The sequence below is a fragment of the Emys orbicularis genome, chromosome 24 (genome assembly GCF_028017835.1).
Source record: "Emys orbicularis isolate rEmyOrb1 chromosome 24, rEmyOrb1.hap1, whole genome shotgun sequence".
Taxonomy (NCBI): domain Eukaryota; kingdom Metazoa; phylum Chordata; order Testudines; family Emydidae; genus Emys; species Emys orbicularis.
In genome coordinates, this window is record NC_088706.1 from 7,414,229 (window position 1) to 7,426,916 (window position 12,688).

Here is a 12,688-nt window from a genome sequence, read left to right on the forward strand (position 1 = left end):
ATTGTCCCCATGGCTCCTGGAGAAGCTGACCCCGCAGATGCTACCAGGGCCCTCTGGTATCTCCACGGGCACACCAAGGACTCCTGGCTGCTTGGAGCCTCTCTTGTCAGCAGCAGAGCTGATGCTCCCATACCCGCCATTTCCTCTCCTCTTTGGACCCTCGCTTGCCTAAGATGTCCCACTCTAGAAGACGAACCTCTTCTGCTGTTGCCGGACAGACCCCACACTGCAGCCCTCCTGTGTCACCGGTTCCCCACTGCCAGAACTATCCTTGGAGTCGGAGGAGTTTTTTGAGCCAGAACCCTCGTTCTCCCTGAGGTCGCGCTGCAGTTCAGACTTGTATCCTCACCAGCATATGATCCAGCAGCAAGGGTCTGGTACCATTACCTACCGCATCCGCAGGACCTTTCCCCTTGGCCATCCTGGGCACCCTCGCACCCCTACTGCCAACAGCACGCACCCTCCCTGGCATCCTATCGTGCCTCCCCTGCTTCTCCACCAGCACTGTTGATCTCTGAGGAAGAGGCAGATGTTGAACTGGAACCATCTGCTCCGCCGGTCCCAACTGCTGCTCGCTCTTCCCCGGATGAGGCGCTTATTTCCCTCTCGCTTTCTCTGCCGGACAACCACTGGCAATATCAGGATATCAGGGTAGCAGCAGACCTGGGAATTCCCTTGGAGGAGATTCAGGACCAACAGATTCAGCTCCTGGACATTCTCCATCCTCAGGGGCCCTCTAGCGTGGCACAACCTATTGATGAGGCCATCCTTCAACCAGTGTGGGCAGTGTGGCAGACCCCTGCCTCCTGTGCCCCCACACCGAAGTGGGCAGAGAGGAGGTTTTTGGACCTGCTAAGGGATTTTCTTTTTTCCCATCCACCCCCCAGCTCTCGTCGTCCACACCGCAGCAGAGCATGCATGCCAGCACCCACAGACGTTGACCCCTCCAGACCAGACAGCAAACCACATGGACCTGCTGGGGAGAAAAGTATATTCTTCAGCAGCACTACAGTTCCGGATTGCGAACTATCAGGCTCTGCTAGCCATGTACAATTTTAATAACTATGTGAGGCTAGTAGAGTTCCGGGACAAGCTGCCAACAGCAGCAGTTTCAGTCGCGGGTAGACAAGGGGTGCCTAGTGACCAAGGTAGGCCTATAGGTGGCTGTGGACGCGGCTGATAAGTCCCCTCGCTCTCTCACAACTGGGGTTGTCATGCGATGAGATTCGTGGGTCCAGTCGTCCGGCTTGCCCAGGGAGGTCCAAAATACAATTGAGGACCTCCCCTTTGATGAGAACAGATTGTTACACGACAAAATGGATGAATTCCTTCACTCTTTGAAGGATTCCAGGGCCACGTTACCGTCCCTTGGTGTGTATATATATTCTGGCGCCATGATGCAGACAACAGAGGCAGCAGTTCTGTGCTTGCCCCCCCACTTCCTACTCAGTCCACTACTAGCGTCCGCACATAGGCAGCACCGCTCTCAACAACCTCGCTTCCCCATCTCTTCCACAACTGCCTCTGCCACAACCACCTCCTCGACCTTCTCCCACCAGCAGTCAAAAGCTCAGTTTTGACATACCGATCGACACCTGACGCCACCTGTGGTGCTCCATGTTGTCTTTGGGGATCGTCTTGCTCTGTTTGCCTCCAATTGGGGCAAGATCAACATGGACATTTAGGTACTGGAGATCATCCACCATGGATGCTCCATAGAATTTCTCATTCCCCGCCCCGCATCAGCTCACTTCCGTATTGCAGGGAGCCATAGAACATGTCCCACCTTACTACATGGGGCGAGGCTTCTACTCACCATACTTCCTCATCCGGAAGAAGGGCAGAGGGCGCCGCCCCATTCTTGATCTTCGGGTGCTGAACACCTTTATCAGAAAGTCCAAATTCCGTATCGTGAAGCTGGCATTGATTATCCCATCTCTTCCCCTGTGGCTCTCAACATGAAGGATGCCTAATTCCATGTGGCTGTTCACCCAGCCCACTGCAAATTTCTCTGTTCTTGGGTAGGACACAACCACTACCAATTCCGGGTCTTTTCGGCATAGTGACGGCTCCGCGAGTCTTCACGAAGTTCTTCACTGTGGCAGCAGCACAAATGCACCACCTTGGCTGTTTGGTATACCCCTACCTAGACGACTGGCTCCTTGTCGTGCTATGCTGATGGGAACTCACCTCAGCCATCCTTGCCCTTTGCGCTCTCCTGGAGTCTCTAGATATTTGCGTCGATGAGGAAAAGTCATTGTTGATACCTACACAGACAATCCACTTTATTGGAGCATGGCTCAACTCCATCATGGCCTTTCTTCCAGTGGACTGATTCACAACACTGATGACCATTATCATGGGCCTGCACCACAGTCTGATGTTGTCTCTCTCTCCATGGACATATGGCAGCCTGCACCTATGTGACACCACACATGTCTGCACATGCATTGCCTCCAGATGTGGCTCCTCTCCATCTATGGACCATATTGTTCCCCAGATTGTGCTGAACTCTCTCTCACATGGCGGACCGATCCTTCCAAGGTCATGGTTGGCACCCCCTTCATCCCTCCCACCCCACAGGCCACCATCACAACAGACGCCTTTCTCGTGGGTTGGGGAGCCCATCTAAACCATCACACAGCCCAGGGAGTGTGGATACTACGGGAAGCCAGGATGCATATAAACTTACTAGAACTGTGGGCGGTCTGTTTTGCATGCTAGGCATTTCTTCCTCTCATCCAGTTCCATCACGTTCAGTTGCTCTCCGACAACAGTTCAGCAGTTGTGTACATCAACAAGTAGGGCAGCGCCAAGGCTCCCTCCCTCTGCTCCAACTCCGTTCACCTTTGGAACTGGTGCATCAAGCACCATATGAGGCTCCAAGCCATGTACATCCCAGACATCCAGAATTCACTAGCCGACACGCTCAGCAGGACTCTCTACCTCAACCACGAGTGGGAGTTGCATGACGCCACACTCTGGTACCTCTTCGACAAATGGAGCATCCTTCAGTGGGACCTCTTTGCCACTTACGAGAACCAAAAGCTCCCCTTTATTGTTCTAGGGGAGTAATAGGAGAGGACTTGCAGGGTGACACTATCCTCCTCCCCTGGCCAGGCGACCTCTGCTATGCCTTCCCCCCCATTCCCCTCCTCCCACAAGTGATACGTGAGAACCCTTGGGACCGGGTTACCATGGTACTCGTAGCCGTGTTCTGGCCCTGTCAGTTCTGATGCATGGACCTCCTCAGACTCTCCACCCACACACCGCTCTGCCTCCGAGCACTCCTGGATCTCCTCACACAAGATTGGGGCTGGATCTGGCACCCCAATCTGGGCCCTCTTCACCTCATGGGCTGGTGTTTGGATGAGGCTCGAGGGTAGATAGGGCATGCTCCAACCCAGCGCAACACATTTTTAACCAGAGCAGGCGGGCATCCACCAGGGCCTGCTACCGAGCTGAATGGAGATGCTTCACATCACGGGCTCACCACAATCACCACCAGTGAGTGCAATATCTATACCTATTGTCCTTGACTACCTTCTCAATCTCAAAACGTCGGCAGTGCTCAGTGCCTTTCTTCCTCCCATGGGTGGCACCGCTCTGTTTACACACCCGACCACCATCTGTTTCATGAAGGGTTTACTTAATACCTTCCCGCCAGTAGTCAAACCCACACCCGCATGGGACCTTAACCTTGTTCTCTCCACCCTCATGAAGCCACCCTTTGAGCTGCTGGCAATGTGCTCCCTCTCCCAGAAGGTGATATTCTTGGTAGCCATTACCTCAGCTAGATGGGACAGTGAACTGGTGGCTAGGATGGCAGACCCTCCCTCCCCCCCCCCCCCCCAACCACACACTGTATTCCACAAGGACAAAATGTCCTTACGACTACACCCTAAATTCCTCCCAAAAGTAGTGTCAGAGTTCCACCTACATTGGTGCATCCTCCTACCTGTTTTCTTCCCCAAACCACACGCCTCCTACGCAGAGAGGGTCCTGCATTCCCTTGATATCTGCTGTGCACTGGCATTCTGCCTCTACAGGACACGCTCCTTTTGCACATTGCCAAAACTATTTGTGGCCATTGTGACTGATCCAAGGGCCAAGCGCTCTCCTCCCAGTGAATCTCCAAAGGGGTCTCGGGGTATATCCACGCATGCTACACACAATCCAGCGTACCCCCCGCCTGATGGAGTCACAGCACACTCTACACGAGCACAAGTTCTCCTGGATACAGCAGAGACCGTGCGGAAAACTCCTGCCACCATTTTGGCAACTTGTAAATGGGCGATAGCATACTATCCCCCGACCCTCGAGACTCAGAATTTTTGTTTACCCATCCCCACCTAATTCCCTGGTGCTGAATGCCATAAATGAGCAGTGTAGACAGCATTACTCTAGGTCTGCTCCTTATGACAAGGACCAGAAAAGGTCCTTTTTGAACAGAAGGCCTACTCATCTGCAATCCTCCAGTTTTGAATCGCAAACTATCATGGCCAGGTATGACTACATGAATTGCAACAAGTTTGCATCCTTTATTGAGCATCTTCCAGAGGAGCATAGAGAATGCTTCCAGGCTGTCTTAAGGGGAAGGTCTGTTATTAGCCAGAACCTCTCTCCAAGCATCTTTGGATGCTGGAGACGCTGCTGCTAGATGCATCTCCACAGCAGTTATGTGCAGGGCATTGTGGCTCCAGTTGCCAGGATTTCTGAGAGAGGTTCAGAATATAGTTGAGGCCCTCCTGTTCAATGGTCAGAAACTCTTTTCAGGAACTTCGGACGTGTCCCTGCACACCCTGAAGGACTCCAGGGCCACATTGAGGTCTTTCAGTGTATACAGTCCTGCTAAATGTCCTCTTATTTGTAGATCTCAAACTGCCCAGAGATTGCACCCAGTACAGTTCTCTGATTTTTACAGAACCACCGAACACACCAGGAAAAGAGATTCCAGAGGGAAAGAGCTTCCCACTCTCCTTCAGCTACTACCTAGTTATCATTGAAACAGCAATTTTCACAGGTTGATTGAGAGCTCAACTCTTCCCTCACCTCTAGTTTGCAAGCCGCAACGTTTTGCCTACCTCCCCACTTCTGGAGGCTGCCTTTCCTATTTCCAACAGGCCTGGCGGCATAGTACAACAGACAAGTTGGTCATAGTGGTTATAACATCGCGCTACACCATCTGCTTCATGTTTCTCTTCAGAGACCCCTTTCAGGAGACTATGGCCTTGGCTACACTGGCGCTGTACAGTGCTGCAACTTGCTGCGCTCAGGGGTGTGAAAACGCCCCCGCTGAGCGCAGCGAGTACAGCGCTGTAAAGCGCCAGTGTAATCAGAGCCTGCAGCGCTGCACGCTCGCTCGCAGCGCTGCAAGCTATTCCCCTCGGAGAGGTGGAGTACTTACAGCGCTGCGAGAGAGCTCTCGCAGCGCTGGCGGCGCGACTACACTCGCGCTTCACAGCGCTGCCACGGCAGCGCTAGGAAGTCCTGAGTGTAGCCAAGGCCAAAATTGAGTCAAGAAGTATGCTCCCTCATTTGTTTAGAAGCCAATGAACAGGTCCCATCCCCTCACAGGTGGAAAGGGTTTTAATCAAAGTATTTTCTTGTGCCAAAGAAGGATGGAGGGTGGAAGCTGATGTAGATCTAAGACAACTGAAGAAATCTCTTCTCTAGAGGCAGGAGATTAGTTTTGGCCCTCAGCCTACAGGAGCCCTATTTCCATATAGTGATACATCCCACCACACAGGAAATACCTGCATTTCACCAGGGGCCAGGATCATCTTCAATACTGAGTACTTCCCTTCAGCCTCTTTTCAGCCCTAAGGCTGTTCTTGAAGGCTTTAGCGGTAGTGGCTGCTTACCTTCATAAAGAACAACAGAGAGTCCTGTGGCACCTTTAAGACTAACAGATGTATCGGAGCATAAGCTTTTGTGGGTGAATGCCCACTTCGTCAGATGCATGCGCCCACGAAAGCTTATGCTCCAATACATCTGTTAGTCTTAAAGGTGCCACAGGACTCTCTGTTGCTTTTTACAGATCCAGACTAACACGGCTACCCCTCTGATACTTCATAAAGAAGTAATTTTAGTCTTCCTGTATCTCAATGCCTGGTTACTCAAGGGCTAATTTTATGAAGCAGTACTAACTTCCACTCAGATGGCTCTCTCCCTCTTCCAGGAGTTGGATCTCCAGTTAAATGTAAAAAAAATCCAACTTAGCCCCCGTACAGAGAATACAGTTCATAGGGTGCATATTTGGATTCATTGATAGCCAGGCCTTCCTTCCCACAGAAAGATTCATAACTTTGTCGAATCTGGTTGGGACAATTCAAGGAATCCCCCATACTACATTAAGGAACTGTTTGCAACTCCTGGGTCATATGGCAGCTTGCACCTTTGTGATGGAGCATGCAAGATTATGCCTCTGCTGTTTTCAGGGCTGGTTTAGGGGGACCTATTCCTCAACCAGAGACAGCTTGGACAAACAGGTTACCGTTCCTCTAGATGAAGAACTCCCTGGGTTGGTTGAAAGATCAGTTCAGTGTCTGCACAGGCGTCCATTTATCCACCCAGCTCCAACAATAACAGTGACAACAGATGCATCACTGTTATTGTGGGAAGCACACCTCAACGTACTCACAACTCAGGGCAGATGGTCACCTGAGGAAACTGGTCTTCAGATCAACTTATTTAAAACTCAGGGCAGTCAGGAATGCCTGCCTTCAGTTCCTGTCCCTCATCAAGGGCAAATCAATTAGAATCATGATGGACAAACAAGGAAGAACAAGGTCCATCTCTCTGTGTGCCAAAGTTATGAAGTTATGGAACTGGTGTATTAGCCCATCAGATTGCTGTTTACCTTCCTGGAGTTCAGAATGCCACAGCCGATATGCTCAGCAGGTGCTTCTTCCAGGACTATGAATGGGAGTTGGACTCTCACATCCTTCATGGGATATTCCAGAGGTGGGGACTTCCTGTTGCTGGATGTGGAGAATAGGTGTACCTGTGGAAGTGCCCCTTATTCTGCTCAAGAGGAGGTCTAGATTGCCTTTCTTTTGGGAGACCCTTTCTCCTTCCTTGGACAAATGGGGCTTGTTCTACACATTTCCCTCCAATACCACTAATTCTAAGAGTGATGAACAAGATCAGGCAGGAAAAGGCCAGGGTTATCCTTGTTATACTGACCAGACTGAGGCAAGCTTGGTATCCTTACTTGCTTCACCTGTGTGTCCAATCGGCACTCAAGCTTCTGACCTTTCCTCATTCCTCTCCCAGGATGTGGGTCATGTGCTTCACCCCAGCTTAGGGGTCTTCTGTCTCCAAGTATGGCTCTTACATGGTTCCCGGGATTAGAGTACTCCTATCAAACAGATGGACAAGTATTACTAAATGGTAGAAGGCAGTCAACTTGAATTACTTACCTTCAGAAATGGAAGAGGTTCAACCACTGGTGTCAACCTCATGCCTTGTGCCAGAATCTTCTCTGCTCTCAGTTGTCCGCTGGACTTATTTAATAAACCCAATTTTTTTTAACTATTAAGGTTCATCTCGACTCGATATCAGGATTTTATTCCCCACTAGAAGGGTTTTCTATTTTACTCACCCTATGTCATTGAGATTTATTAAGGGTCTGGGGAACCTTTACCCCAGGTTAAGAATCCTACTCCAACATGGGATCTCAACCTTGTACACAGATATGGAGGCCGCATAAGGTTTGATCTGCTTCTTACTTCACTTATCTATGAAAATGGCCTTTCTAGTAGCTATCACGTCAGCCCACAGGGTTGGAGAATTTGGAGCCTTGATGGCAGCAGACCCTTCGTTTATGATATTTTTTTCAAGAACAAGATGTCCCTATGACTGCACCCAAAGTTCTTACATGAGGTGCTGTCAGATTTCCATTTTAACCACTCTGTTTATCCACCAGTATTTTTTCCTAAACCATATAAATCTCAGTGGGAAACTTCCCTTCCCATAGATGTATGACAGGCATTGGTCTTTTATCTGGATAGGACCAAGCAGTTTTGGAAATCACCTAGACTCTTGTCTCTATCGCAGAAAGATCAAAGAGATCCGTGATCTCCTCACAGAGACTGCCAAGCTGGATCTCTGGGTGTATTACTGCTTTCTGTGATGCAGCTGGTGTTTTGCCTCCCCAAAGAACTATGGCACACTTTATCAAATCACAGGCAATTTCCATAGTGTTACTCAAAAACATTCCAGTGTCTGAGATATGCGGAGCTCCTACTTGGGCTTCAGTGCATACCTTTTCTAAATATTCTGCCTTAGTCTATGCTGCCAGATCTAGTGAGTCTGTTCTGGTGTACTGTCTTCAGTCTTTTGTACTTAATTCCGAAGCTCGCTTCTCCCTGTGAGGATACTGTTCGGGAGTCAATTGAAGTGGAGAAGCCCTAGGGACACTACTTGAAGAAGACAAAGATGTAGTTGTTACTCACTTTGTGCAGTAACTGTGGTTCTTTGAGATGTGTGTCCTTGTGGGTGGTCCACTACCTGCCCTCTTTCCCCTGTGCTTCGGACTGTTCTTATTGGACGCTCAGCTAGAGAAGGAAGTGAGTGTGGTTTCCCCCATGTAGCCCTATATACCTTTGCAGCGCAGCATGAGGTTGTATAGGGTGCATGCGCAGGCCGAACAGACACTACTAACAGAAAATCTCTGATTGAGGGCTCAAGAGACCCACTTGCACCTGAAGCGAGCACCCATAGGGTGCACATCTCGAAGAACCACAGTTACTGCACAAAGTGAGTAACCTTTTATTTTTGAGGGTAGCGGGCGAGCAGTTTTCCTACCCCTAATTAAGCATATGATCTTATTCTGTGTTATAAAGGTCAAAGGTTTGCCCTGCATTGTCAGAGGCTCATTTCTCTTCCTTGTAATTGCTCTGATCTTGGATATTGTTACATGATGTCTGAAGCTAATGTTTGTTTTGCTTTTTTCTTCTTAGTGTGCAAGGAGCCTCCTTACAAAGTGGAGGAGTCCGGCTATGCTGGTTTCATTATGCCCATTGAAGTATACTTCAAAAATAAGGTAGAGTCGTATTCGCCTAATTGTTTTGATTGCTTTGAACTGCACCAGACAGTTAAACTACTTGGCAAAAATGTGCTAAATTATGTGACCATTTTGTGTGGTTTTTATTGCTCTGATAAACAGAAATTGACTCTGATTGTTGGAAGTTATAGCAAGCTTTCTGCCAGACTTTGAAAGGAAACACTCCTGTCTGGTAGAGAGGATGTTATATAGAAAGGTAATATAAGGATAGTGTAGCAAGTTATGGGCTTGTCTAAACACAAGTTGGTATAGTTGTACAGATCCCCAAGTGGGGGTGCAGTTATATTAATATAAAGGTGTGTATACCAGAATAACGTATTTGTCTTGCCATACAGGAGTAAACTATAAGCACCTTTTTATATTGGTTTAATGTCTTCCACACTAAGGATTGTACTGCTATTAAATTTTTTTTTTAAATCACACCCTTAACCTAAATAGTTATACCAGTATTAATATGGTGTGTAGACACAAACCTAAGACTTGTGTGTCTTGGACATAGTAATTCACAATAGATACTATAGGTCTGAGTTTATGTTCACCCCAAAAGAAAATGCTAACGACTTTAAATCTTAAGATTCAACAATAACAATGTGAAAGTTAAAATGTAGTACAGTATTAGCTGCATACAGTGAAGATAAAGTTTAGTCCTGTCTCAAAAGTCCTATGCCACATGACTTGAAGAAAGTTACAGAGAAGGGATTTGTCAAACCAATTTTGCACTCGCTGGTTGTCTATTCAATTTCAAATTAACTCTTTGTTGTGATTGAGTACTGAGCGTTCCCTTCTTTTGGTTACTACACAAAAAATTTAGTAAAAAGCAACAGAGGGTCCTGTGGCACCTTTAAGACTAACAGAAGTATTGGAGCATAAGCTTTCGTGGGTGAATGCCCACTTCATCAGACGCAAGTAATGGAAATTTCCAGAGGCAGGTATAAATCAGTATGGAGATAACGAGGTTAGTTCAATCAGGGAGGGTGAGGTGCTCTGCTAGCAGTTGAGGTGTGAACACCAAGGGAGGAGAAACTGCTTCTGTAGTTGGATAGCCATTCACAGTCTTTGTTTAATCCTGATCTGATGGTGTCAAATTTGCAAATGAACTGGAGCTCAGCAGTTTCTCTTTGGAGTCTGGTCCTGAAGTTTTTTTGCTGTAAGATGGCTACCTTTACATCTGCTATTGTGCGGCCAGGGAGGTTGAAGTGTTCTCCTACAGGTTTTTGTATATTGCCATTCCTGATATCTGACTTGTGTCCATTTATCCTCTTGCGTAGTGACTGTCCAGTTTGGCCAATGTACATAGCAGAGGGGCATTGCTGGCACATGATGGCATATATAACATTGGTGGACGTGCAGGTGAATGAGCCAGTGATGTTGTAGCTGATCTGGTTAGGTCCTGTGATGGTGTTGCTGGTGTAGATATGTGGGCAGATTTGGCATCGAGGTTTGTTGCATGGATTGGTTCCTGAGTTAGAGTTGTTATGGTGTGGTGCGTGGTTGCTGGTGAGAATATGCTTAAGGTTGGCGGGTTGTCTGTGGGCGAGGACTGGCCTGCCTCCCAAGGTCTGTGAAAGTGAGGGATCATTGTCCAGGATGGGTTGTAGATCACTGATGATGCGTTGGAGAGGTTTAAGCTGAGGACTGTAGGTGATGGCCAGTAAATGTTCGGTGTGTTTGTCTGCTTTCTCTTTGTAGCTTGTGGAGCTCTGACCTTTATTACTGGAGCACTAATGAGCTGGTGAGCAAGTCCAATAAATTTCCCATGTTTTGCCACAGAGGGAGCACCTCTGACATAGCATTGGAAGCTTTGTTTGCCCAAGACTGCCATCGTTCTGAGGCTGGGACATGGGGGAGCCCAAGGCATGTAAAGAAAAGTGGGGATTGCAGTGCCTGGGGCATGAGCGTGGGTGATAGAAGCAGCTTTGCCCAGACCCACAAAAGTAGTGAGATTTTAAATAGAGAAAGTTTGTGACTTCCTTCTGATTTTTTGAAAGCTTTTAGGTGAAAGCCACACCTCCCCCTTTCTGCACTCACTTCAGGTTCAGAATTCACCTTTAAATACCCAAACAAAAAATGTGATCCTCTCCCCTTTGGCAGCTGGGAGGGGACTCTCCTAATCCCTGGTGTGGATGAACAGTCATTCACTTGCTCTTCACTTCTCTCCCCATCACTGTCTTTTCCTCTCTTCCATTTTCCTCCCATTCTTTTGCCCCACTTGCATTCTCCCTCCATGCTACCTTATAATCACCTGTCTTTCACATGCCCTCAGTCTCCCATCTCCCCACATTCTCTCTCCTGCACCCACACTCGATTGTCCTTCCTGCCCTCCATATTCTCTTGCTTTCCCTGTCTTCCTCCCCTATTCACATGCTCGTCAATGTCCCCTCTTTGCCACCTAATGGCATATAGGGCTGCCACCTTCCCTGAATATAGCTTGGTTTCACCCTTTTGGGGAACAATGGGAGGTGGTGGCCATCATTGCAAAAGACTACTTAAATCTCCTCCTTCACAGATATTAGGGACATGGTGTCCATCTTAACTGATAAAAGCAGGGGTGCTCTCTTTCCCATTGAGAACAATGGGAGGCGGTAGCCATTTTGAGGGTCTTTGCAGAGAAGGAAATGCGAAGAGGGGAGGAGGAGAAGAGAGGAAAATCCCAAAGATCTGGAAGTGGAGGAGAAACAGAAAAGAAGATAAGGAAGAGAGAGGGCAGGATTACTAGAGTCTTGCAAATCTGCGGATATCTGCTTTATATTCGTGGACCATGTTTGCAGATCAGATGCAGATACAAATTTTGTGTCCATGCATGGCTCTAAGGATTACTGTTGGCTTATAGGGGAGCGTGCTTTCTCGCTGAGTGATGAAAGTGACATTAAGGCACTGAACAAACAAATAACTAAATGTTTATTACTTAAAGGCTGTATCCTCCCCAAGATCTGTGTGCAAACCTACTGATGTCAGCGGCAGGTCTGCTATATATTGTGGGCACATATAGTCCTGAATTTATATCACAGTTCATGGGTCATAATTAAATATGGAACTTGGCCCTCACTTCCAAATGAGTTTGATGCCCCTGCTTTAGCTTAGTTAGAAGTTTTGGATTTGTTACAACAATCAGTTAGTGAAATGCTCTGTAGCCTGTATCTATGCAGGAGGTCAGACTAGATCAGGGGTTGGCAACCTTTCAGAAGTGGTGTGCCAAGTCTTCATTTATTCACTCTGATTTAAGGTTTCGCGTGCCAGTCCTACATTTTAACGTTTTTGGAAGGTCTCTTTCTATAAGTCTATAATATTATAACTAAACTATTGTTGTATGTAAAGTAAATAAGGTTTTTAAAATGTTTAAGAAGCTTCCTTTAAAATTAAATTAAAATGCAGAGCCCCCCGGACCAGTGGCCAGGACATGGGCAGTGTGAGTGCCACTGAAAATCAGCTCGCATGCCGTCTTCGGCATGCGTGCCATAGGTTGCCTACCCCTGGAGTTTTGACCCTCATATTGTGTTCCTGTAGGTGAATTGAGAATTACAAAGGGTTTAGGCCCTGTAACAATACCACTTTTAATAGCCTTTTGAAAGGTTGAGGGGTAGGAGGGTGGAAACAAACTGGAGAGGCAGTGGACCCCTA

At 47.8% G+C, this 12,688-nt stretch overlaps 1 protein-coding gene across 1 annotated transcript in view; it reads left to right on the forward strand.

Moving 5' to 3' along the window:
- Window positions 1-12,688, forward strand: part of MLLT1 (MLLT1 super elongation complex subunit) — a 59,315-nt gene that overhangs the window by 7,419 nt on the left and 39,208 nt on the right. The window contains exon 3 of the mRNA XM_065422196.1: window positions 8,967-9,049. Coding sequence (XP_065278268.1) covers window positions 8,967-9,049 — 83 coding nt within the window. The remainder of the gene's footprint in view (window positions 1-8,966; window positions 9,050-12,688) is intronic.